This window comes from Lytechinus pictus, unplaced genomic scaffold (genome assembly GCF_037042905.1).
Source record: "Lytechinus pictus isolate F3 Inbred unplaced genomic scaffold, Lp3.0 scaffold_20, whole genome shotgun sequence".
NCBI lineage: Eukaryota > Metazoa > Echinodermata > Echinoidea > Temnopleuroida > Toxopneustidae > Lytechinus > Lytechinus pictus.
In genome coordinates this window covers 8946768-8973179 of record NW_026974141.1, presented here as the reverse complement: position 1 = coordinate 8973179, position 26412 = coordinate 8946768, and the positions used below count along the sequence as shown (strand labels likewise).

At 37.3% G+C, this 26412-nt stretch overlaps 1 protein-coding gene across 1 annotated transcript; it reads left to right on the top strand.

The window, feature by feature from the left end:
- The first annotated feature begins 4114 nt into the window (after positions 1–4114).
- LOC129283393 (uncharacterized) lies at positions 4115–21900 on the top strand. Its single transcript, XM_054919225.2, has 9 exons — positions 4115–4990; positions 5570–5809; positions 8524–9222; positions 10092–10319; positions 12980–13113; positions 13561–13792; positions 15603–15744; positions 18007–18074; positions 19095–21900. Exons 1-9 carry the CDS (start codon positions 4186–4188, stop codon positions 19097–19099), a joined length of 2553 nt encoding a protein of 850 aa, XP_054775200.2. The 5' UTR covers positions 4115–4185; the 3' UTR covers positions 19100–21900.
- The last annotated feature ends 4512 nt before the right edge of the window (positions 21901–26412 follow it).

The following is a 26412-nucleotide window of genomic DNA, read 5'->3' as shown; positions in this document are numbered from 1 at the left end:
AAATTGAATTTGATTAATTACCGTTTGTTCTTTGTACTTTGGCCCGAGGTACTTGGTATACTTGTAATACCCACTTGGTCGAATTCTCATCTTGTCTAAACCCCTGCAGTTGGTCTAATTTCATCTTCGTATGCCTACTTTCTTTTACCATTGCAAATGAGAACTTAATTCATAACAATCCATTTAATCGTTATAGCCTTAGTGGCGTTTGGCCAGCTTGATAACAGACGAAATGGGAATAGCCTAACAGGAAATAAGGCAGAATGATGAATTGGTAGGGGGGACCAGGGGCTTGAAAATTTGACGAGCAAAAAAGGGGTTATCACCAAAAAAGGGAAGGCTATCTCCCGTCCAAAATACATGTTTTATTCCGATTTTAAATGATGTATTTCTTTCCATCATAAAATACCAAAAATAGCAGGGGGACATTTTATATTGTGCGCCCCCCTGGGATTTCCGCCCATGGATAAATGACAATTATACCAAATGGTTAACGAAATAATATCTTACCGACTCAGAATATCATACAGATCTGTTTATGTACCAATGCCACTATCAGGTGATACGAAAGTCTCTCCAAGATTATTTTAATATGAATGACCATTGATTAAATGGGCATTGTCACGGTAACTGACATTACACGGCACAATGTTTTCACACCTTTCATTGTGTGTATCTCTAAAACAACAAATGATGGGAGTTTGCTTTTGATAGATTTAATAAAGTGAACCTTGCTGTATACTCTGATACTAAGTTTTCCTATGTAACCACATTTTTTTACGAATCAGCAAGCAAAAATGTGTCGGTAACTGACATTACGCAAAAGGACATGCAATTTTAGGGTGTTCATTAAAATTGAAATATCTCATGTCCCTGAGTAGATAGAGTAATAATTTGAATATGTAAATATACCTCCGTTACTAGGTTAAGATGTGTCAAAATATTAAACAATTCGTTTTTGTCTTTTGGGGGCTATGATAATTTTTCCACAACCATGCTGGTAACTGACATTACGGTAACTGGCATTACACTTAATTTGCCATAGAGATAACACATGGAAGTCAAATGTGTGGAATCATTGCATTGTATCTTCTGTACAGGGCTTCACATGAAAGTGAGCTTGATGTGGAAGTATACCTGAGTTTCTAGGAACATTTCAATGATTTTTTTTTCTTTTTCTTAATTCCTTTCTTTGATTTGAACATTTTTATCATTAATTGTCGGTAACTGAAAATACACATTAACATTTACCAGTGCTATATGATTTTCAAAGGCATAATTTTCTTGGTACTTATATGTAAGGCTTTTTAAAATCATAAAAGTTTCATAATACTTCACATTTTTAATTATCAAAAGATAAGAAATGTATGTTTTACTTACTCGGGGGGGGGGTCATAGCAGCTACATGTTTTCCTATAGTAATTTAATATTGCATGGACTGTACACATGGATTTTTCTGACTATACACCCATAATATATTCATCAGTTTTATATTGACTTTTTAAACCTTTTCCTTCTCCAACCTCCCCTCCCCTAAAAAAAGGCAAAATGAATAAGGGTCTCCTCCCCTAGGCTACACGTACCCCTCCCCCGAATCTCATGCAGCCATGTAGTTTTATTGATTTCTATTCTGGTCAGTGCAAGCAATGCTTGTTCATATCTGTCGGATTTCAATTCTCTTCATAATTTGTTTAATCATTTTCTTTGCTAATTTCTTTTTTAAGCTGTCAACAAAAAATAAACTCCAGCTTCTAAACTGAAACTGAACTATTTGTAAATTAGAAAAAATCACAGTTTTAGTAGATCCATGCAACATTGATCAGAACTGTCATATTTCACTTTTCATCTATACTTGTAAACCAAAAACAAAATTGTATCACACATCCACATACTTACAGGTATAAAAACCAGGAATTTACTTTTAGCGAGGCAATGCTCAAAAGAATCCTAGAAACTAAAAAAGGGACCCTGGAAATCCCCTTCATCACAATGTTAAGCTTAAAAAATATTGCACATTTAGGCAATAGGTTGGGAAAAGTACCCCCTACCCCCCCCCCCGAAAACCAAACAAAAAATTGTCTGATACAAACAATTAGGTACTTGGTAAGTGCATGTACAAAACAATTTCTTTTCATAGTAATTTTTTTGCACGATGGGAATGCAACTTCCTTCATAATTTCATATAGTATTCCTTGTGAACTATACCTTTTAAAAGTCAATAGCAAGCTCCTTCTGGTGTGACTTTTAAAGTGAAAGACTTAAATAACAAGTATACAATATTTCTTTACCATATAATTGACCCCATATTTGCATTTCAATATCGGTAACCAACGTTTTATCATGGTAACTGACATTACATCTCGGTAACTGACATTACATTTTCCACTTGGTAACTGACATTACATATATTTAATGGTACCCTATGGCTTCATTGTTAATTGGTAATCTTTAATTTTGGTGTAGAAGGGAGGGGTGTTACCTAGAGAGGAAATCTAACAAGTTTCATATAATATATCCTCTTTTCCAGGAAATGAGAAAAAAAAGTTCATGTTTTCGGTAACTGACATTACATACCATATCACATACTTCATCAATGTTTTTTTATCAGATGAATGAATTACTGGTGTTTCTTTCTGTGGGATTTTAAAAAAGTGTTATAATAGCAAGCTAAATCACAGGCGAAAACAACATGATCAAACCTGTTTTTTAAAAATCTGTCAAAACAAAATATGTATCAATATACTATTTTCAACACTAATTTGTATCCATACTTTGGCAGCCATTTTGAAATAAAAAATGGCTGCCAGAGTCGGAAAAAAATGTTGTCTCAGAAACTTCAAGTCTTGTTTTATTAAATAACATAAAGCATTTGACATGAATATCAACTTGATTTTTTTGCCTCTGTGTCCATCTGTGGTGAAAATGCCCAAATACACTAGACGTTGTAACAATCACCATCATTCTTTGTCACGTACAGTTTTAACCAAAACGCTCTTTTTGGAGGGGGGGGGGGGGGTCGGAGCCGGGTTGACCACTCTTATGGAATTCATTCCTTATTTCTGTTCAATTACGTAAGTCTATTAACCATTTCAAATATGCATGTCTCCGGGGCAAAACACTTCTAAGACACGGCTTTCCTTTCACTGTAATAATTTGTTTTCACCCCCTCTTTCTTCAGTTCTTGGACTTATTCGTAACTATACATGTATGTTCATGATGTTTGTTAGGTTTGTTATCGTTCTTGCGCTAATTTACATGTATTAATATGATTGTTGTAATAACTCCTATAATGGGGCCAATTTATACAAGCAATTGTGCTTCCTTTTGGCCTCCACATGTGAAGTATCTTTTAAAATCAACGATTTGTATACATTATCTTTTTTTTTAATTGTGAACCTCTGTGTTGGTTCAGTTGGAAGAGAGTCCGTTTCACAACCGGGAGATCGGGAGTTCGGTTTACTTTCAATTCGTCTCATGCCAATTCGTCCGATAGCCAACTCGTCTACTATCATTTGGTCTACAATCAGTTCGTCCAATATCCACATGGTCCGATTGTCATTTCGTTCACTCACCATTTCGTCTAATAACCAGTTGGTCCAATAGCGATTTAGTCCGTTTGGTCTGATTAGACTAAGTGTTAATTGGGCAAAATGAATGAAAATCGGATATTGGACCAACTGGTTATGAGACGAAATGGAGACGAACTGATGATTAGACGAAGTGATGAGTGGACCAAATAGTTATTGGACCAAATGGTTGTTAGACGAAATGTTGATGGACGGAATGGCATTAGACTAAATGAAAGTAGACCATGTGGTGAGTGGACGAGTTGGCAGTAGACGAATTGGCAATTTACCGAGAGTTCAAGCACCGACCACGTCAGACCAAAAGACAATCAAATAGTTACAAGGTTACAGTAGTAGGTAATGATGGGTTCATGTGTTGGAGTACAGATCGATTCGCTCTGTAAATACCAACCCTCGTTCATTTTTTTTCTTTGGATTACATCTCAAAAAGTGTTCAAAATGTCCATATAAATGCTTTTTTTTTTAACCAGGACAAAGTGAAACCATCGCTGTAACACGTCTCTCATTTTTCATGTCTTACCAGCAGCAAAGGGCGTTAAGATTCTACCTTCTGATCAAGTCAACCTTACATCCGACGGGTTATATCTACCGTGCAAAGATGAGGGAGCTTAAATTGTCCCTGGCGATCTCTGTTCTGGTTGTTATGGTGTCTGGCCAGCTTCAACCAGAGGATATGATGCCCTTCACAAATCCGGGTGAAATCGTTTATGAATCTCCGCTTACCATCAAGTTTGCGATGAACGCAGTCGGAGGGATCTGGCAGCAGACCCGGGCAATTGATTCGCTGGCCTATGCGTGTAGAAGCGTCTTACCGGTTGTTGGATCGGCGATACCAGTGGTTGACCAGACAAGTCTGATTTGGGGGTTCGTCTGTGACGAAGTCATCGAAGCTTCCAGAGATCTGGACAACTACGACGCACGGGGGTTCTGTGTCGACTTGATCGAGGAGGTATCTGATCTGGTTGAAAATCCCGATGGGATGACCGGTTTCAGGCGACGCAGACAAGCATTTCCTCCAACCATGTCAGAGGAGGTAAACGATCCCATTATAGAAACCCTGATCAACAGTACAAGGGATCTGTACGGAATCGACATCAACATGATCATTGGTAATATATCTGATATTGATACAATTTGCACCAACATCAAAGATAACTTCCTGAGGTCATCTCTGAAAGATATCATTACTACAGCCGGAGGCGAATTGGGAAAGGCTTTTCTGCCAATGGCAGCACCGATCTGCGAAGACTACGATGGCTTTCTTCTTCAAACCTTCCAGGTACAACCTCCATCAGTAGACTACAACATCAGCCAAATCATTGCCCATCTCGGGTCTATGGCCGCTGGGTATGACAGCATGAACGACCTCTGTGAAGATATGGACCTAGCACTGTCAATGCAAGGTAGGAACACTTGTACTTCAGTCTACGGAACAATAGAGTGAACTGAAGTTTACCGAACGCAGAGATTTCTCAAAAATTAATGATAGATTTTGTGACAGAAATTGCACATTTGTTACCCGATTACCGATAATGGATAGTTATTAAGAGCAAACGTTCATCAAACCATCTCACTATAGAAGCCTTATCTCATTAACGCAGTCTGCTGTCTTTCAACATTTAACATAGAAAATCACTCTTAAAATCCACAAGAAGGTACCCTAAAAACAAGTCAGGGTTCGATGCCATCTTTTATAGTAACTTCAACTCGGGATATTCAAGTATGCCGTAAAATATACTATACGCTCTGAAAAAGCAACATACCTGGCTCGTTGTATAGGCCTATATTCATTTTTTTCAGGTAAAGTTCGTTTGTTCTTTATAAGACCCCCCCCCCTCCCCGTTATTGCCGCCGCGCGCCGTGTCCTACAGCACTCGAAGATAGGATTCATGTACTACTGTCGATCATCAATTTAGACCCCTCGTTTCCTTGCCCTTACCACTACCCTCACACTTACCCCACGCCCTTTGTCTTATCTGCAGGTGACAATGGGGATGCCAGGAGAATGTTCGCCACTGACGCCATTACAGATGCCTTCGGCGTCTTGGAGAATGCTGATAGGTGTACTACAATTGCTACTGGCGTAATCAACGACGTCGTAGTACCTCTGGAGCGTGTGCATGACTCTAGCTACGAGATCACTAACAACGACATCTATCAGTATACTGGCTTCAGTGGTGGTGTTCCTAGCGTGTGCTCCCCTTTAGCAAACGCTTTTACGAGTAAGTATATAATTAAATGTTCAAAAACTCATTAAGCCTGTGTATTATTTTCTTTGCAAATAAGGGCCTACAGCTGTGATGAGGGAGGCAGTTGCCTCCATATCCAGTTTCTGAATGCACAACTATGGATTTTCAATATAAGTTTTGCAATTTTGTTTTCTCAAAATCCCGCCTAAAGTATAAAAACATATATTGTTGTAAACGGTATAGTATGTGACTTGCCAACCCAAAACCAACAATAAGTCACCCAAGAAGGAATTTCAGCCTTAGTTGAATATGTGTATTGAGATCAAAAGAAGGCATCCTAAGTTTTGAAATGAAAAAAAACCTGTAAACATTGATCAACAAACACGCACACAAGCAAGTGATTGCATATAAAGAAGAAATTCAGCGAGAGCTTCTCATGACCGAGCAAAAAACAAGTGTTTTTGCTCACTCATGCGTGAATGAGGAATAATCTAAGTAATTTCATATGAAAGAGGAGATAGCTTTACATTGGTAGGTCATTTGTCTATTGTACTTATGATTAAGTTATGATAAATCATCGCTAAATCTCGGTTTCGTTTTTTTTTGTGTGGGACGCACTGTATAATGCTATAATTCGCGTTGCTTTGGCCAAATATACACTGCCGACTCAGGCATGAAGAGCATGGCATCTTTGATGTAAAAATTTACCTGATATTCACTTTATGATATTCGATGTTGGCATTTCCTTGTTCAGGATAGTTTGAAATAAGGACTTGGCAACTCTCACAAACATAGGCGGTCTGTCATCCCGTGGGGAACATTTCAAGTTCAAGATTGCTTTATTTCATTTCGACTCGACTCAATTACACAGCATTATACAGTGCGTCCCAGAAAATACGAAACCGATATTTAGCGATGATTTATCATAACTTAATCACAAATAAAATATACAAATGACCTACCAATGTAAAGCTTAGAATCTCCTCTTTCATCTGGTATTACTTAGATTATTTCTCCTTCACGTATGAGTGAGCAAAAACAATTTGAAGAAAGGATAACAACAACTCATTTGGCGGGGGGTATCTGAATTTCAACAAGAAAATCACATGTCTTAAAAGTTCAATATCTGCTCTTTAATTTGATACCTCAATTACAGAAAATGGTCAAGAAATAACAGAGTTCTTGTTATTTGAAATAAGGCTTGAATTTCCATAATTTCATTAAATAAACTGTTTTCACCGGTTTCCCACAGAAGCTATCGCATCGTTAAAACAAAAGACTAAATGCATGGCTGATCGTAAACAAAACGGAGTGTCGACTGAGTTTGAACGCTAGCCTGTAAAACCTCTTCATTTTATGAAATTATTATTTAAGCCTTATTTCAAATAACCAGAACTTTGTTATTTCTTGACCATTTTCTGTAATTGAGGTATCAAAGAAAAGAGAAGATATTGAACTTTTTAAAAATGTGGTTTTCCTTTTGAAAGCCAGATACAACCCGCCAAATGACTTTTTGGTATCCCCTCTTCAAATTGTTTTTTGCTCACTCATGCGTAAAGGAGAAATACTCTAAGTAATTGCAGATGAAAGAGGAGATTCTAAGCTTTACATTGGTAGGTCATTTGTCTATTTTATTTGTGATTAATTTATGATAAATCATCGATAAATCTCGGTTTCGTTTTTTCTGGGACGCGCTGTATAGGAAATGATTACACAGATATAAAATGATAGCCATACAAATCGATACAAATAAATATACATTCTAAGTAGTATGACTGTACAGGAGAAATAGGTAACTGTGTATGGTAAACACTAAACAATTTGGTAATTCTGTTATTCAACATGTTCAATAATGGTATATAATATACCATTATTGATTAACAGAATTATACAATGAACATCAAACTAATTGAGATCATTCTCCATTTTGCAATTCTAATTTTATATATCTTTTTTTTCCTTTTTTCAATAAATAAGTTGAGGGATCCACTAACATACAGGGCTTGGTAAGTGTGGATGCTCAAAAAATTTGTTAAAGATAAGAAAATATATGTATGTTTAAAAGAAAAAAAAAGAGAATGGGGAAAAATAAAGAATAAAGTTGATTTGATGACTGATAAAAGAAATGCCGAGATGAGGTTAGGAGAAGGAAAAAGAATCTCCCCCATTTCCCCGGCACTATATCGATTTTTTTTTTGGGGGGGTGGATCACCCCCACCGGTTATGAAACTGAAAAGCGTGAATAATTAATTGGAAGAGAAAGGAAATGAAAAGGGCCTCGAGAGCTCGGTCAAGATGTGTTCAAGATCTACTTCAACATCACCATTTGTTATATGACAACTTTCGTCCCTTCTGGTTGTCCGACAGGCACCGTCCCTAGGGCACCAGTCAGATAAAAACGAATTTGCATGATACCCCCCCCCCCGAAAGTTCCTTTCAGAAACCGCTTCCCGGATCAACCTTATACTTAAACTTAAAAAGATAAAGTGCTAAATTAAACACTTTAGGAGCTCCTGTATGGGCTGAACCCCTGGTCGCTGATTTTCGACACTTTCGTTGCTAACTGCTCAGATTCACGTGCTGGTCTTAGCCGCCAAAGTGCTGAAAATCAACACTTCAAAGTAAAAAAATATATTATCTTCTAAAATCCTAATATGAGTGTTTTACTTCTTAGAGTGGACGCTCATTGTGTACGTTTTGTTAATTTGCTATTAGTTCACTGCCCTTTATCCCATTCCTGTTTTCAGATATTGTAGACCTGGTGGATGCTGAACCGGTCCATCTGATCCCCGAAACTACGTTGACCGTTCCCTTCTTTTTGAATGCTGTCGGAGGCATCTGGAAGCAGAGCAGACTCATCGACTCAATGGCTTTCATCTGCAGCGAGGTGTTGCCGGATCTAGAATCGATGGTGCCCGCCATCAAATCTTACTTTGACCAGGCCGACTGGGACTACAACCAAGTTTGTGGTCGGGTTCAGGAGGCAGCCAATAACCTGGCGGGATTCGATGCGGAAGATTTCTGCAATGACATTACCCAACTGATCTCTAGCTTGGTCAGCGCTGAGAGGAAACGGCGACAGGCAATGGATACTTCCGCGCAGGATCCTCTGGTACTCATCAATGACATCACCGAGAAGCTGTACAACATCAACATCACCGATCCGACTACCATCTGCCCAAACATCGGTCAGCTCCTGGACCGGTCCATTGATGATATCTTAACGGAGTTTGAGACAGAGCTGATGGTCGCCTATCTGCCGGAGGTATCTCCATATCTGTGTGAAAATTGGAATGAGATGCTCCAATTCTTCTTCCCGGGTGTCGATAATGCTCAAGAATACATCGAGGTGATCAACAATGGTGTTCGTATCGTAGTCCAACTTTTGGGGTACGACAACAGGCAAGACCTTTGTGACAGAATTGACGAGGTTCAGGAGCAGTCAGGTAAGCCAAGCGTTTGTGTGGTAGAGTGGTTTTAGCATTTGACTCACGATCTTGAGGCTGGGAATTCGAATCCCCACTCGGCCATTTCCCCCGCCTCTCCAGGAAACGTATCATTAGGTGTTTCATGTGTTTAAAAAAATAACCCATACCAGCTTATAACACAGGAACCCCATTGCCCTGCGTGTTATGAGGAAATTTCGTCGTCTTTAAGTTCAGCCACCAGAGGGGTTTTTGCTTTCTCGGCGTTTGACGGATTTAAGAACACGAGAACACAGTAAATGTATCTTAAATGTCCATCAAATGACAGTGTCCAGCTGTAGGGTCTTTGCCAAACATTGGTGAACCGGAAAGGCAGTTCATCCTAATTTTTGAAGCGTACGAAAAATTGCAAAAATGTCGTTTGTTCGGAGTCAAGGACGAAACTGCTGCTTGATACACCAAAGTTTGTCAAAGACTTCCTGATTGATTGTTCATTGGCATTTAGTAATACATTTTTTTATGTTCTTGAACTCGTCAAGCGTCATTGAAGCGAAAACTCCTTCACTGTAAAAATTGTGGTGTTAAAACTGACACCAGTTGGTGTCTATAGAGGACCACACCCTGAAGTGTTAAAATTGCACCCTATTATTTGTTAATTCATTTTACTTTATTTGGGGTATTCTATGCTTGGTTCTTTATTTATTTGTTTGTATTTGTGCATTTATTAATTAAAAATAACTTTTTATTGCTTTTTTTATTCGTATTCATCTTTTTGGGGGCATCAACTGTTTTTACATATTGCTTAATTTTTGCGTATAAAGTGTAGATCTATTTCATATTAGAATGTGGTGTCCGTATTATTTGATTTTTTTTTCATTCTTACTTTCCAGAGCAAGCAAGAAGGACCTTTGCCGAAGGAATCATTGAAAGTTCTTCGAGCATTTACGTCGACACAGCCCGGTGCTCCATGTACGCAAACGACCTCATTGATGAGGTCATTCACCCACTCTTTGAGCTCTTCGGGCTACCGATTAAAATCAGCGATTATACCATTTACCGTTACACTGGTTTTATGGGTGTAGAAGGGGTCTGCAGAGCCATCGAGACAGCTTTCACGAGTAAGTCTCATACCCGGATGCTGTATGTAAACAGGGGCGGATCCAAAAATTACCACGGGGGACACTTTGACGAACCCCCTCTTCCCCCTAAAAAAGGGTTATCACTATTGGCAGGGACCATTTTCCCGAGATGAAAAACAAATAAAATGGAAGGAGTTATTACTACAATCAGAACCCCCTCCATTGACTCCAGGGGCCTGTTGCAGAAAGAGTTGCAATCAATTGCAACTCTAAATATCATGCGCAATTTAATTTTCAACAAATCAACAGCGCGCATTTTTGACTTACGATTTATTTTTTGACTTGCGTTTAAACGCAACTCTTTCTGCAACAGGCCCCATGGGACCCAAGCATGGCCCTGGGAAGCGGGCATGCTTGGGGTGCAGAAGCACCCCTCATGATTTTGTTCTGAGCGTGCTAAGTATGTTATACACCATAGGCAGCACCCTGAGGAAATAAGATTGTTATGCTACAATATTTGAATTTGACCATTAATCATCTTAATAATATATTGGAGCAAAAGCCTTTTTTTCTTCTAATATATATGTATATATATTCTAGGAAATCCTATATTTGAAACTGATTTCTGAAAATCCCCAAAGAGTTGTGATAACAAAAGTAAAGTATTTTTCAATATTTTGCACAAATTTAGTAAAAAAATGATGAACCTAATCGATGTAACTAAAGAAAAATCAAATTGTCTCCATAAAGTGGCAAAATTTATACACGTCTCCGAAAGGTGCCATCCAGGAGTATATATATTTATATATATATATATATATATATATATATATGATTTTTTTTTTGCTTTTTTTAATACAAACCAGCACCTCTGATTCAAATTTTTTTACAGGTCCACGGAGACCCTCGTTCGTTGTCTCCCCCCCCCCTTAAAAGGATCAGACCCACCCCCCTCCCCCCTGTCGGGGGTGCTGCGTATGTTATACACCATAGGCAGCACCCCGAGGAAATAAGATTGTTATGCTAGAATATTAAAATTTGACCATTAATCATCTTAATAATATATTGGAGCAAAAGCCTTTTTTTTTGGTAATACATGTATATATGTATATATATATATATATATAATTTTTTTTTTTGCTTTTTTTAATACAAACCAGCACCTCTGATTCAATTTTTGTACAGGTCCACGGAGACCCTTTTTCGTTGTCCCCCCCCCCCCTTAAAAGGATCAGACCCCCCCCCCCCCTCTCACCTGGATCGACCACATCCTATGTGAGAACTGGTTGTTCGCCTGGACTGTATAGGCGGTCGTTTCAATAAATTTGCGAGAAATAGTTCATAGAAAAGTCTTTATATGAACACGATGAAAGTAATGTCGGGCAATAATTAGGAAAATGTTCATTCATTCACAATGCTTGTGCATTGATTTTGCTGGGCTTAATGTGTGACATCCAAAGGCCAAAAAATGATGTGTTTCTTTTAATCTGTGACCGGAAATCCCCGGATATCCGTACTGCCATCCGACTGACGAGAGTGCATGTTGTTTATAAATGACAAGGGCACCCCAACAAAGAGGTGGATTGAAATAAATAGAAAAAAATCAGACAGGCTTCACTCTAGCCCCCCCCCCCCCCCCCCCCCATCGAACTGGGATGTAAAACAAGTAAGTTTGACATTTTAATACAATTTTTGCTTATTTTCACACATAGGTTATTTGCACAACATCGGCGCTATACAAACATGACAAATAAGAGTCAATACTGGTGCAACGCACTAACTATACTATCCATTTTGCATTTAATTTCTTTGTACATGTTTTACGTCGCTGCAGATGACAGCCATTCAGCCATCTTTTATTTTTATTTCAGGTTACGTACAATATTTCAATTATTGCAGATTTCACAATGCGGTTGCGTCTGCTTTGAACCACAATAGGTTGCAACGAGGGCATTCCCACATATATCTCTTTAAAGCATAAATTCAATCAGTCATACTTTTAAGAATAGTTTATCGTATTTTGGTTGTATTGATAGAGGAAAAATCAAGATATTTCATAACGAAATACCAAAGAAATAGTCTTAATTGAGTGGACATCGTTATGGGTTCCTCATTTGCATAGAGCTTGTTTGTTGCAATTAATCTAAATTCAATATGTCATAACCTCCTTTAATTGTACATGAAATTTTAGCATGAAGCTCGTTCGATACTTCTCTTTTCATTAGAAGTCATGTTTTGTTTGGGCGAGACATTCCTGTAAACGAGTACCGTAATCAGCTTATGTAGTGACACAGTAAGTCAAAAAGCCTAATATGTAACGATAAACCAACATTTTTGAAAAGCAGCGGGGATGGGGGTATCAAGATATGGGATCAAATGTGATAACTTATTAATTTATCATACACCTGTCTACGCTTGAGAAAATGTTCAAGGGAGCATTTAATCAACTTTTTTTCATCTGGCAAGTCAGGTCTGAAGGCTTTAATCATGTTAATTGATTATGATTGGCTGAGAAGCAGCGTTACCATGGTAATTGTCGGGTAAACTAGATCCTGTCGATGAAACGTCCGGCAAGTCCTTTAATGAAATACGCCCACGTGTGGGAGAAACTTAGTACCATGTATTACGATGCAGAATGCATATGGTGAAAACAATAAGCATTTTCTTTTGAATTTTTTGTTTATTTGTTTTGTTTCAAGTGCTTTCTGTGATTGACATATCGATGACGCTCAAAGCGGAGAGTATGAATGGAATACCCCTCGTGTATACCGATGCTCTAGCTGATAGAAATTCCAATCGCTTCCAGGAATACGAAACATTTTTCTGTGGAGTGGTAAGTTTATTGGAGTTGTAGAACACTGTGCATGTGATATAATAGACAGTCACCTAATTATCTTCATAAACTGAAGAGAGTAATCATGTTCATCGTTCTTTTGGATGAAGACAAAGATATACAATTTAGAGAATATGCATGATCAAGAACTAAAATACAAATTCAAAGCAGAGTGGGGTTTTTTTTTATAGAAATTTTGGACGTGCAAGAAGGCCTAAACTTTATCCTCATATTACCAAAGCAAAAATGCTATAATTTGATACGTTTGAAAAGAATGACGACCGAGCTATTCAACTATTCTGAGAGATAATGATAACAATCGTAACATCACATACCATCTTATCCCCTTCCTTAAACATTTTCAAGATCCTCTGGATCGAAATGGCAAACCACACTGGGAGTCTGGCTTGCTTTGCTAATTGTCATAATTTTGTTTACTGCTTCCAGACGACGAACTTTTTGACCCAGGAGCTCGGGGACGATCTGCGAGACATCACCTGCACCGCTACCGCATTTCGCAAGGGTAGCATCATCGCCGAGTTGCAATTTCAACTACATGCTATTTCGGAAGAGGTTGCGAACACACTTGCCGACGACGCGGTCGAGCTTGCATCCAGTGACAGTCTGACCATCTCTGGGGATGGGAATTCACTGACTCTTTCCGAGGTCCAAGTTACAAGTAAGCCCTCAGTCCTTTTTTCATTTTGATACGTGGCATTGACTTTTACTGATCGATGTACAAGTTGCAGGTAAGCCACCAGTCCGTCGAGCAGTACGGGTTGCACGGGCCTATTCACAAGTGGCAGGCCATAGATATTCATTCGAGCCAACCCATTGCTCAATTTTTAAATTTGATATTGCTGATTGAAAAAAATGAATGAATATGACTGACAATCTAAAACTGATTCTAGGGAGGGTACCTACTGACCTTACTTTTCCCAAATTGGAAAGATATATCACGACTATGGAACTATGTTTTTACTGGCGGAAGAATTAGGATCATTTTACTCTCTCAAGTGATGAATTTGGTCCCTGATTTATTTTTAAAATGAGCCGGTCGAGGTACCCTTTTCTGGTCAGATATGGAATGTCAAACATTTATCCTATCCACTGGTAGTAAACATTTAACCCTCGAATTTCCTCCTTATTTTTTATGAATTCTTCTTAAGTGCCACTTTGACACACGAGTCTATGGGAAAAGAATGAGGCCTGTGACACTGAACTAGATCAGTTCCGTGGCCTGTGAGCCAGCTACGGTCCCTTCTTAATAATATCCAACGAACGTAGAGGGCAGCAACACTGCTGTGTGTTACTGCCCCCTACGTTCGTTGATGATATCAATTAACTCTGACATGTATGATGTTCAAGTCAAGTTACAGTATATCAGTACTTTCTCCTAGAGATTGTATTAACATAATCTTGGTGGCAGTAGAATTCAATAGAAATGATTTTGTAATAGGAATGAATTGAATTTTTACTCAGACAGACTTGCAGCATATCTATTCTGACAATTATAGGTCAACTCCTCTTACTAAACGTGAGCGGCGTCGCAAATTAGAGACGTTCAGAGAAGTTTACACTTAACGCCTTTAAGTCAATAGTGTAATATGAGACATAATTTGTATAGCGCACCCACTATGATATACTCTACTGCGCTTTAGTAACTAATATTGCTTGTACTATACAATGAAAATGATCTAATTAAACGTTTCCCTAACAGATGTGTCTTCTATACTCTTGAAAGCAGGCACAGTTCGGGCCATTCTAATTGTGAGGAGAAGTTGGTTATCTAGTTCCGAGGCTGCCTAGCTAGATGCAGTCTCCAAGTGTGCCTGTGTTTTAGAGTATGTTTTTTTTTCAAGGAATCTATCCTTAAAGGGGAAGTTCACCCTGAAGAAAACTTTGTTGTAAAAATAGCAGAAAAAAATAATAAAAATATTGGTGAAGGTTTGAGGAAAATCCATTAAAGATTTAAAAAGATATTAGAGTTCAAAATTTTGTATTTGTGACGTCATAAACGAGCAGCTGCCCCATATGTTATGTAATATAAAATGCATGAATTTCAAATTTTGTATGGTTCCTGATGACTTAATTTTGTTTTCTATGAAATGATTTGTCTGTTGATATACAAAAGGTACAGTGAAAACCATTTTCAATTTTCTGAGAAAATTACATTGCATTGATTTTTTTACCATTCGCTATGTAGGAATGCGGCTCGCATATGACGTCACAAATCAATTAATTGAAATTCTAATAACTTAATTCTTTGATGAATTTTTCTCAAACCTTTAGCAGTATTTTTATTATTTTTTCTACTATTTTTACAATGAACTTTTTGCCAGGGTGAACTTCCCCTTTAACACTTCGTAGGTTGTGTGAGGTTTTCAAGAAAAGCAGTTCAAGATAACTAGGGGCTTGGCCATTCAATGCTTTAGACACCAGTAAGTATATGTATGTAACCCTTTTCATATATATATTATTTCTGTCAGCTGATGAAAGGCCAGGTATACGGGGAGGTTTGAGTACTGGTGCCATCATCGGCATCGTCGTTGGCGTTTTGGTTGCCCTTGTCCTCGTCGTCGCCATCATCGCCATCGCCGTAAAGCAATCTCACCGACAAGCACATAACAAGTGAGTACAGTATTACGGAGAGGGGCGGGTCTACGGTGGGGTTTGTTGGTTGTAAGTGGTAGACCCAGTGGTGGATCTAACCAGGTTAAACAAAGTACCATCTTAGGAGCCAGATGGTTTTCGCACAATAGTCCGACTTTCAACATGTTCAAAGCTAGGACTGACATTAAAGGAAACCAAAACCCAAGAAGAGAAGAAATCTTATTGGAAAGAGTAAAATGAGAGGAAAAATTTAAAACAAGTTTCATCAAAATCGGTTATGAAATAAGCAATTTATGGGAGTTTGAAAACTCTTGTTGTACTTTCTATGGGGATCTTCAAATTGGCAAACGTGCTTCAAAATGGCTGGTTTTGTGGACAACTCTCCATATGTTTTGTACCCAAATTTTCAGATTTTCCTCATTATCTTTCAAATTGCATCTTGCCTCCTTCTGAGGACAACATATGTCATGGGAAAATATAATTCACACCACATATGTGAAGGTCAGGAGGAGATAATGTGAAATATGTAAAATAAAGGGGAAAATCTGAAAATTTGTGTATAAAACAAAGCAGAGTTGTCCACAAAATCAGCCATTTTGAAGCACGTTTGCCAATTCGAGGATCCCCATAGAAAGTACAAGACGACTTTTTAAACATCCATAACTTGCTTATTTCATAACCGATTTTGATGAAACGTTTTTTTAATTGTTCCTCTCATTTTACTCTTTCCAATAAGATTGCTTCTCTTCTTGGGTTTTGGTTTCAACATCCATAACTTGCTTATTTCATAACCGATTTTGATGAAACGTTTTTTAAATTGTTCCTCTCATTTTAAACTCTTTCCAATAAAATTGCTTCTCTTCTTGGGTTTTGGTTTCAACATCCATAACTTGCTTATTTCATAACCGATTTTGATGAAACGTTTTTTTTATTGTTCCTCTCATTCAACTCTTTCCAATAAAATTGCTTTTCTTCTTGGGTTTTGGTTTCAACATCCATAACTTGCTTATTTCATAACCGATTTTGATGAAACGTTTTTTAAATTGTTCCTCTCATTTAACTCTTTCCAATAAAATTGCTTCTCTTCTTGGGTTTTGGTTTCCTTTAATCCCGCTGGACCCACATCTCTATGCAGGTTGTGGTTGTTTCTTTTCAAGTAGTGAGAAAGGGGGGGGGCGAATAGAAAGAAGAGAGAGAGGGAGAGAGGGCGGCGGAAGAAGGAAGATAACAGAATATAAAACAGACCAACATGGATTGGGATTGGTCCATGTAACTATAGCTCTACCGCATAACACTCATTTTCTTCACTTGAGAGTGAACAAGCATCATTTCCCTCACACACACCCACACACTCACGCACCAAAATATCATAACGCCGCCATGATAACACCATCTAATGAAAAGAAGATAGCAATTTGAAATTAAAGTCAATTTTGTAAAAATGGTATATTATAAACGAACTTGCGGCAAACAGGCAAATCCTGTTTGCTTAATTGGCAGACCCAACAGAGGTACGTGTGGGCTGTTTTAGTACATATACTGACATTTGGGAAGTCATGTTATTGGATCGTGTACAAACTCATTGAAGTCATAACTACAACGTCCACCCCCAACAAAAAGTTGATTTTAATAAAAAGAGAAAAATCCAACAAGCATAACACTAAAAATTCAACAAAATCGGATGTAAAATAAGAATTTCATCAAAATTTGATGTAAAATAAAAAAGTTATGACATTTTAAAGTTTAGCTTAATTTCACAAAACAGTTATATGCACATCCTGGCTGGTATGCAAATGGGAAGACTATGACGTCATCCACTTACTATTTCTTTTGTATTTTATTATATGAAATATTCTCATTTTCCCCTCATTGTCAAGTGATAAAACGATTAATTCCTCCCTGAACATGTGGAATTAGCATTGTTTAATACTATATGGTTCAGTCAAGTTGGTCCTTATTGTCAAATCTATAAAAAATGAAATATTGTATAATTCAAACAATAAAAAACAAAAGAAATAGTGAGTGATGAACATCATCGACTGACTCACCTAGTTGTGCATATCACTGTTTTGTGAAAAATAAGCGAAACTTTCAAATGTCATAACTTTCTTATTTTACATCCGATTTCGATGAAATTTTCAGCACTATGACAGTTTGACTTTTTTCTATTTATTCAAATCAACATTTTCCTGGGGTGGACTTGACCTAGTATTGGGGACAGCATTGCTTGTGCTGTGTCGGTCAAAGTTGACGTTCAATCCTTTGTTTTGTATGATGCAGTGCCCCTGGCGGACGAGGTATTGGGATGCAAAATCCTGGATACGCATCTGACGAGAAACCAAGATACGGTAAGTATCGGCCACACCATCACGATCGCACTGCGCGTGAGAAAATGAATATTTCGATCCCCATCATACTAACGTACTCATGCCCGTCAAAATATGCACAACATCAAAATAAACTTAAGAACTAAATAAATAAATGAACCATTTTCCTCCATACTGATCAAAAACACAAATTGTTTTACAAATTTCAAATGTCAAAACAGATATTTTGTGAAGACACATGTTTTGGGAATACCGACGATATACTGTGACAATATCTATCGCATTTTTCAAAAAACAAGTTTGGGAAAATCGATTTATTTGAAATGTTGATTTAATTAATTGTAATCAATATTTTGATGCTTGTTTCACGAATCTGATCGTATAAAAATTACACATGAGTATAGACATGTCGGGGATTTTAAGTATCAAATAAGGGTCTGTATATCCAAGGTTGTTTTTTGGGGGTAGATCACAATTTTTAGGCCAAGTCCCGTCCTTGCATAGGCCTGTCTACATGTCTATTCCTGATGCGACGAATGTATTATTGTGAGGTGCATTTGCAGATTTTTTACTTTCTACGCCTTGGGCACAGCTTTGTCAAAGGATGAACTCGTATAGGCCTATATCACTGGATCTTGATTTTGCTTTAGTTTATCTCAGAATAATTATATAACATATAACATTTTCAAATCAGTTAAAACAATATATATAAATAAAGTAATAAACGAATTCAAAAATTGAAAATATATAGGCGAGATTTAAAAAATAGTAGTAAAAAATAATTAATAAAGTTGATAGTAGAGATAATAGTATTAAAATATAATGATCTAGTTCTTTGATGGTTCTGGCTCTCGTCTTTTAAAAAGTTAAATAGTTTCACAATGTTGTACATAATATGATAAATATGACAAAGTACCAAATTCATAAGTTCGAATTCCAGTCATATCGTGTTTTAATGTAAATTGGCAGGTATGTTGTTTATGATAACATGATCATTTAGGAAACAAACAAATATATATTTTTGAAATTTTCTTTTCACAGCTTAATCTGCATAACTTCAAATGTGTTTTCAGCCTTGCAGTTTGGTAACCATGGTGACGTAAATCGATAAAAGTTGGAGAAAATGGATTAATAAAGGTCTTTCATCATTACTAACGGGAAATCTAAAAATATATCATGTTAATAATCTGTAAATCATGTTCTGTATTTGTTTTGCAATTAAGTCTTAATCTATTAAAGAATAATGTAACATTGTACAATTGTGTAACATGATAATAACATATATCAGACGAGTCATAAATGTTACAGGCTCACTCATAACTCAAAAGATTTTTTTAAATCAGTTTTCATCCTTATTTTGTACTATGTTGTTTTATCGTCTTGAAGATTTGATATTTGCATATTTTACACAGATCTATTGGTACTGGTTACTATCATATTTAGCTCTGAATAGACGGGGCATGAATATAACAACTTTATTCATAGCGTAAACAGTGTATTTTTTTTATCTTTTATTATACTTGTTTATTTTACTATGTATTTGGAGATCTTGAGATTTTATAGGCCTTATTTTCACAGATTACAGTACTTTATGAATTAATGATATTTAGAATCATACGCAGTTCCTATCTATAGGCTGAAATGTATCAAGTTTATTGGTAACTATTTGATTTTTATGTGTTTTAATCATCTTAATGTACTATGTTATTTCATCGATTTTGACATATATTTACACATAATACAGTACTTTGTTGAATTGTATTGTTTAGAATCATATTAAGCCGTTTAATATCAATATAGGCTGAAATGTACATGTACTAGCATGTCGATCCACATCTTAAAGAATATGTTTTCTTTTACTTTTTGATAAGTTGTCATCTGTATTATGTGCTGTTATTTTATCTCCATGGAGATTTCGTAGGACTACGTGTAATTTTGCCCAGATTAGAGTACTTTATCGATACCACTTGATATCATATTCTGCTCATAACGATATCACTTTATAGAAAATCATTTTTTACCTTTATTTTCATGATTGACAAAACTATAAATAAGTGTTCATACTTGTCTGTGTATATAGTTATGATCTAAATATTGTTCCAGCCATGCTTTTTAGCAACGCCCTTTTCGGCTTTGTCATAAATATGGGGGGCTACACAGGGAGGGGGTCCTATATTTTTTTCTCAAGTGTTGACAGGGGAAGGGAAGAAAAAAAAGATGCATTTTTCTGCTTTACCATTTGTAATGAACTGGGGACAAATGACGTTACAAAAGATCTGCCCCTTATCAAATTACGTTTTCACCACCCCTGGTTATCTTAAAATAATAAAGCCCCCCCCCCCTCGCCACCAACTTTATTAAAAATCAATTCCAGTTGAAATTGTCTTGAAAGTTTAACTCGGAATGGGAGTAATAAGCAGCCGAATAATAACGGCACATGTTTTTAATTCGTTTTCAAGCTCACATTTATTTTTTTCTGGAACATACAGTATATCTCAGAATGCATGTAGTTTGAAGTGCTCATATCTTTATTCATCTGAAATAGACTTAATCGGTGTGGAAGTCGTGTTGATTCTATGTCATGTATGTAATCATAATAATTGTTATTTTGATTCTACAACTTTCTTTAAGAATGATACTACATTATGAATAGATTGTATGCTTGGTTTTGAGGGAAACTGTGAGCTTTTTCGTAAATACGGTAAATGTACTGAGAACCGGCTGAACAGGACTGGTGTTTGAAATACACCACGGGGATTGACTATAACACTAAATGAGGTTATATAACAAACATGAGGCCTTAGTGCTACATAACACAAATTGTGTAAAACTGACACCAAACAAAGGTGTAAATTTCTTGGCGTGTTCCTTTCACAACAGAGACTGGTGTAGTGTAAATATCCATGTATTTTTCATTTTTTGTAATGTGATAAAACCCTTTCAATAATTTTGATCTTGGAAAAGATGCCTTTCTAAATGTATAGCCTTCACTTGTCAAACTGCTGGGCGCCGATGTAAAGCAGTTTATGAAACTGAAAAGGACAACCATGCAGTATAAATACGTAAAAAAGAAATAGAGATTAATTTTCATGATAAAAACATGAATGTTTTTAAATTCATGAAAACAATTATCCAAAAGTGTTTCATGAATATCATTACGACTACATGTAAATCAGGCTTTCGCCGCTTAAGAAAATAATCGTATTATATAAAACAGAAAACTATGGTCAGACCATTCTCTTTTGCGACATAACCCCACGTGCATTCATATGAAGGACAAGAATTGGGCGCCCGAATGGGCCAGAGCCATAGAACAAGTCATTATATCAATGTTGAAAGTGTTCATTTGATTTTGTCAGGGGGTGTGGTATTGCAGGGGTAAGCGGGCAACCACCCACAATTAATTTTATTTCAAGTATTGAACAGAAAGAAGAAAAGTAGGAGGAAAAGGGAGGAGAGAATAAAAAAAAAGAAAACACAAAAGAGGTATAAGACGTTTAACGTGTTTAACCATATTACTCCTGTACTTATTTTGTTAATATAGAAAATTAGGTCGCCCTGCATGCCACCCCCCATATCAAAATACCCTGGGCCACCCCTGAGCTCTTTCATGATAAAGATAATAATAACGTCCAATTTTACCCAGGGTAGACACTTCAGTTCCGAAAACTGTTTCTCTTGCGGACCCAGCTTAGCATGTCCTGTATGTGATTCACGTAGCGTGTTTGTTTTTTGTGATCATAAATACGTGAAGATTTTTAAAAGATCTTTTGTTTTCTTACATGCAATAATTAATCTAGAGCTATTTTTGGAAAATTAAATTAGACAAAATATTTTTTCTTCTGTACTTCGACAATTTGTTGAGTGATCTGTCATTGTATATTAAGTACGTCCCAGAAAAAAGAAAACTCTGTATTAGGGGCGATGCCTTCTTGAGGGTGTTCTTATTACAAATTTGCCACTAATATCAAAATGTTATATCGATTTGAGAACGATGACTCCCGTTTCATGTAAAATTCTAGTTCCCAAGTACCTCCATTCGGAGAGGGCAATCTAGTTCTTAAGCACCTCATTCCACAGCAAATTTACTTCTTCAGGGAGTGGTTTTAGATTTTGGGGCTACACACCCCTGCCCTTTCCGAACCCCACATAAAGGAAACCTGTCTTTGGAGCTAGAAACCCAATTGATTGAATATGTTTAGATCATAGTTTTAACATTAATAGTGAGAAGGAAATTTCTTCTTTAATTTTGACACCAAATTCTTAGTGAATTGTTCACGCATTCCGAAGTAAAAACAATTAAGGAAAGTGTGTCAGAAACGATATGCACAGAAACTCATGCGTGACTCTGCTTAACTCTTAAAATGCCAGACAAGCATGTGGCTCTTTGGGATTAAGCGGTGCCAACTGGAGACATTCGTACTAATCACTCAGAAAATAATGAGCCAGGCATTTGATGTGACCATGGTACACTGTGGAAACCGCTTTACATAATCGATAAGAAATTTTCAAAATTCATTTTTTAGGTTATTCATCCACCAACTCCAAAGTCATACTTAATGATGATAATAATAATATTCTAATTCAAATTCAAATTCAATTCGGTTTCATTAAACAATACTCATCAAAAAGTCCGAAGACTAACAATGTGAGTTTACATTTTTAAAAATACATAACATGCAGTGACCATTAAAGAAGAAAAAAATATATAAAATGTTTAAAATGCAATAATAGTATAAAAAGAAAGAATGAGCAGATGCATGTAATAAGACAGATTTAATTTATATATATATATATATAAAAAGCAGGTGAAGAGCAATAAAGGGGAGCAAGCATGGCAGGAGTAAGCATGTGAAAGGGTAAGAATAGAGAGGGGGATGTAGCAAAAGTAAAGTAAAGAGGGGAAAATGTAATGAAGGAGGAAAAGAAAAAGACCCACAAGTAACCAATAAATTGCAGATTACAAATATTATAAGAATTATGTGTAACAAAAAAGAAAGAAAAAAGTGACATGATGGCGATCATAATAGACGAGAACGTGGGAAAGAGCAACAGGGAGATAGAGAGAGAGAAGGAGGGAGAAAGAGAGAAATAGAAAGGTCAGACAGGATCTGAAAGAAGGACATCATATCTAATCATACGTTACATAAGTAAACAAGATATACATAGAAAAAAAAAGTAAGCATCAATAATTAATACTGGTCAGACACCAAATGAAAGGGAGAAATACAAAAATATAACATTAATGATTTGCATTACTGATTTACATTACAACGCTGTCCAAAGTGAATGAAGCAAGTGGGAGTTTGATGCATTGATGAAAGGAATACTATAGAAAAGGAGAAAGAAACAAGAGAGCAAAAAAAGATTGAGAAATAGATAAAAAGGGGGAAAGAGAGAGACAGGAAAAGAAAAAATACATCACATCCAGTTAGGGAATATTGCACAACAGGTACATGAAAATGTTAAAATGCAATCATAAAACTTATACAATACATGTGAGAGATAACTGTTCTAAAAATTACATTTAGAATACATTTGGGCAAACATTAAAATCAAAAACAAAAATGAGAATCATCCCCAGGATGAGTAAACTGACAAGCACATGTGCAAATAGAACTATCTGAAGATTGATATAAATGTAGCAGATAACAGTGGGATGAAATCAGAAAAGAGAAGTTGTAGAAAAGTAAAAGAAAGAGGGAGAGATGAAGGGAACAAGGATAAAGAGAGGAGAAAAAGTGAGAGAGAGGAGAGAAAAAGAAAACATCACAAAGGAATATTGCACATCAAATGAGAGAAAAATAATTAATGCATACAGATATAGTCTTAAATTAACCATACATGCATTCAATAGGCTAGCAGGAATAACAATATAACTGAATAAATAGAACACAGTAAATTCACTGACTGTTTAAAGTTCGAATGAAATAAGGGATGGGGGGATTCCAAAATCTGTCAGTTCTCATCCTGGGAAGGGAAAGTGCAGATGCATTCCTCAGAGTACGACCACAGTCACTACCTCTATCTGCAGGAAGGAGATGTCGATGCACCTTAGATTTGAGAAGAGATTGAGCAAATTTAAGTGAAAGGGTAGAGCGTCTCTCTTCTAGAGAGGTTACATTGAATTATGAGAGCAATTGATCATACGGTTTAATGTTCGGGTATGAGATAATCCTAAGAGCTCTTCTCTGAACACGCTCAATGCAGGCAGAGTGGTCACATGTGATGCCAGATGTCCAAACAGGAGCTGCGAATTCAAGCGTCGGTCGAATATACATATTGTATATGATGGCAAGATCTTTGGCGTTCACACCATTTCTCCGAAGCTTGGTCAGGATGTAAAGTCTTCTAGAGGCATTGGAGATCAGACGACTCACCTGTTCATCCCATTTGAGATTATTCTGAAGCGAAATCCCCAGAAGCTTCAGGGATGAAACAACTTCTAGTGTATAAGAGTTGATGTCAAGTATAATTGGTGGTGGTGGTTGGCGAAGAAATGAGAGCTGCACGGCTTTACACTTGGAAGCATTCGGAACAACATCATTAGAGTTACACCATTGAACCAAGGCGTCGACGTTGGATTGCAGCTGGGATGGATGTGATTTCTTCAATATCTCAACCAGGGTTAAATCATCCTCATACTTCCATCTGTTAGCACAATCAACGGATGCGTCGTTCACTAAAACAAGGAAGAGAATGGGCCCGAGTTGCGTACCTTGGGGCACACCGCACGTGATGGTATCCTCTTCTGATGCCTTGCCATGGTAGCGTACAGTTTGCTTCCTGTTGCAAAGAAAGCTGCAGATGGTAGGGATGATTGCTCTATCGACACCTAAGTCAATCGTGTGATTAACATGGTCGAAAGCTTTGCTAAAATCGACAGTACAAAGATTAGCAAAAGTCCTTCCCTTGTCAATCTCTTTGTGGATAGTATCAAGAAGGCTAACTAAGTAGTGCGAGTCTGAATTACCATGAAGATTGCCAAATTGACGATGATCAACTAAATGGGCGAATGTCATTCAGGATCCAGTCTGCAAGAAAACTTTCAAAGATACGCGCAAGAGTTGGTGTGATAAAGATGGGCCGGAGTTGGTCGTAGCTGGTAACTGGACTAGTTTTAGGGATAGCACTAATAGATGCAGTCTTCTAAAAATCCGGGAAGCAGCCCTCACTGAGGCACAGATTGAAGAGAGTGGTCAAAGGTTCAGAAAACTCAAAGGCAAATTTCTTCAGCAATCTGGAGGGGGGTCACGGGGATGACAAGCCTTGGTAGTGCTGATTCGACACAGCCACTTATAAATTTCTCGTCAGTCAATCACTGGAGCCGGTGAGGGTGCTGGCAGGAACGCTGGAAGAGCAGTCAAAGAAAGTGGAGGCAAAGAAGAACAGATAGCAGCAAAATGTCTGTTCAACTCATTTTCAATGTCAAAGTCAGATTTGTCACCAGATGCACGATCAAGCTGTTTCTTACGGATGCCAGCAAGGTGGCGAATCTGCTGGTGCCACCTCCCAGGCTCCGATTCCTTCAAGTGTTGAACTTTGACAGAAACAAGCTCAAATTGTTGTCTGAACTTGAGGTTAATCAAGTTGTTTAGTTCAGAGGCCATTTCATGAGAATTGCTATGAGAAACAGTACTCCAGTCCATTTCTTGGATCCATTGTCCAAAACTCCGGATAGAAGAGTCACGGAAAGGCCGATAAGATGACTTGTTCGACTTCCTCGGAGGTGGTGGAGCAGTAGGACAAACAGTAATCACATTGTGGTCACTGGAGGCTATTGGTGAGGAAATGTGCGGGTCCTCATATTCCTCATTAAGGTCTGTCAGGATCTTATCCAGAATAGCCAGATAAATAGGCTTATTCACTAACTGGGTAAAAGAGCAATGTCTCTCTATATCATTGGTGTCTAGATCGTTGAAATCTCCCATGATAATGAAAGAAATGTTCGCGTACTGAAGACGAATATGGTCGACCATGCTAATGATATGCTCTTTAACTTTGTCTTGGTGTGGCGATCTTGGAGGAACATAGATCACACACACGCAAATGTCTCGGGCCAGGTGTACAGCTGGTGATGACTTGAGGAGCACCCATAGGACTTCAACTTCAAAATCCAAATCGCTGAAAATCTCTCTACAGTTTAAATCATCACGCATATAGATGGCTACACCGTCTCCTTTTTTCCCTCTGCGGTTCATATGAAAGATGGGATATGACGGTAGAAGACATGCATTCACTGGTGTATTGTCGGAGAACCAAGTCTCTGTTACTGCAATCAGATGCGTGTCCTTAAACCGGGTCAGCACTGTCGCATGAAATTGGTTGAATTTGTTAGTCAATGATCGAGCATTAAAAA

Bases quoted from the DNA above. Each gene is read 5' to 3' on its own strand.
- LOC129283393 (XM_054919225.2), top strand. From the start codon at position 4,186: ATGAGGGAGCTTAAATTGTCCCTGGCGATCTCTGTTCTGGTTGTTATG. The intron at 5,810-8,523 runs GTAAGTATATAA...TCCTGTTTTCAG, and splicing joins TTTAGCAAACGCTTTTACGA to ATATTGTAGACCTGGTGGAT. The intron at 13,114-13,560 runs GTAAGTTTATTG...TACTGCTTCCAG, and splicing joins AAACATTTTTCTGTGGAGTG to ACGACGAACTTTTTGACCCA.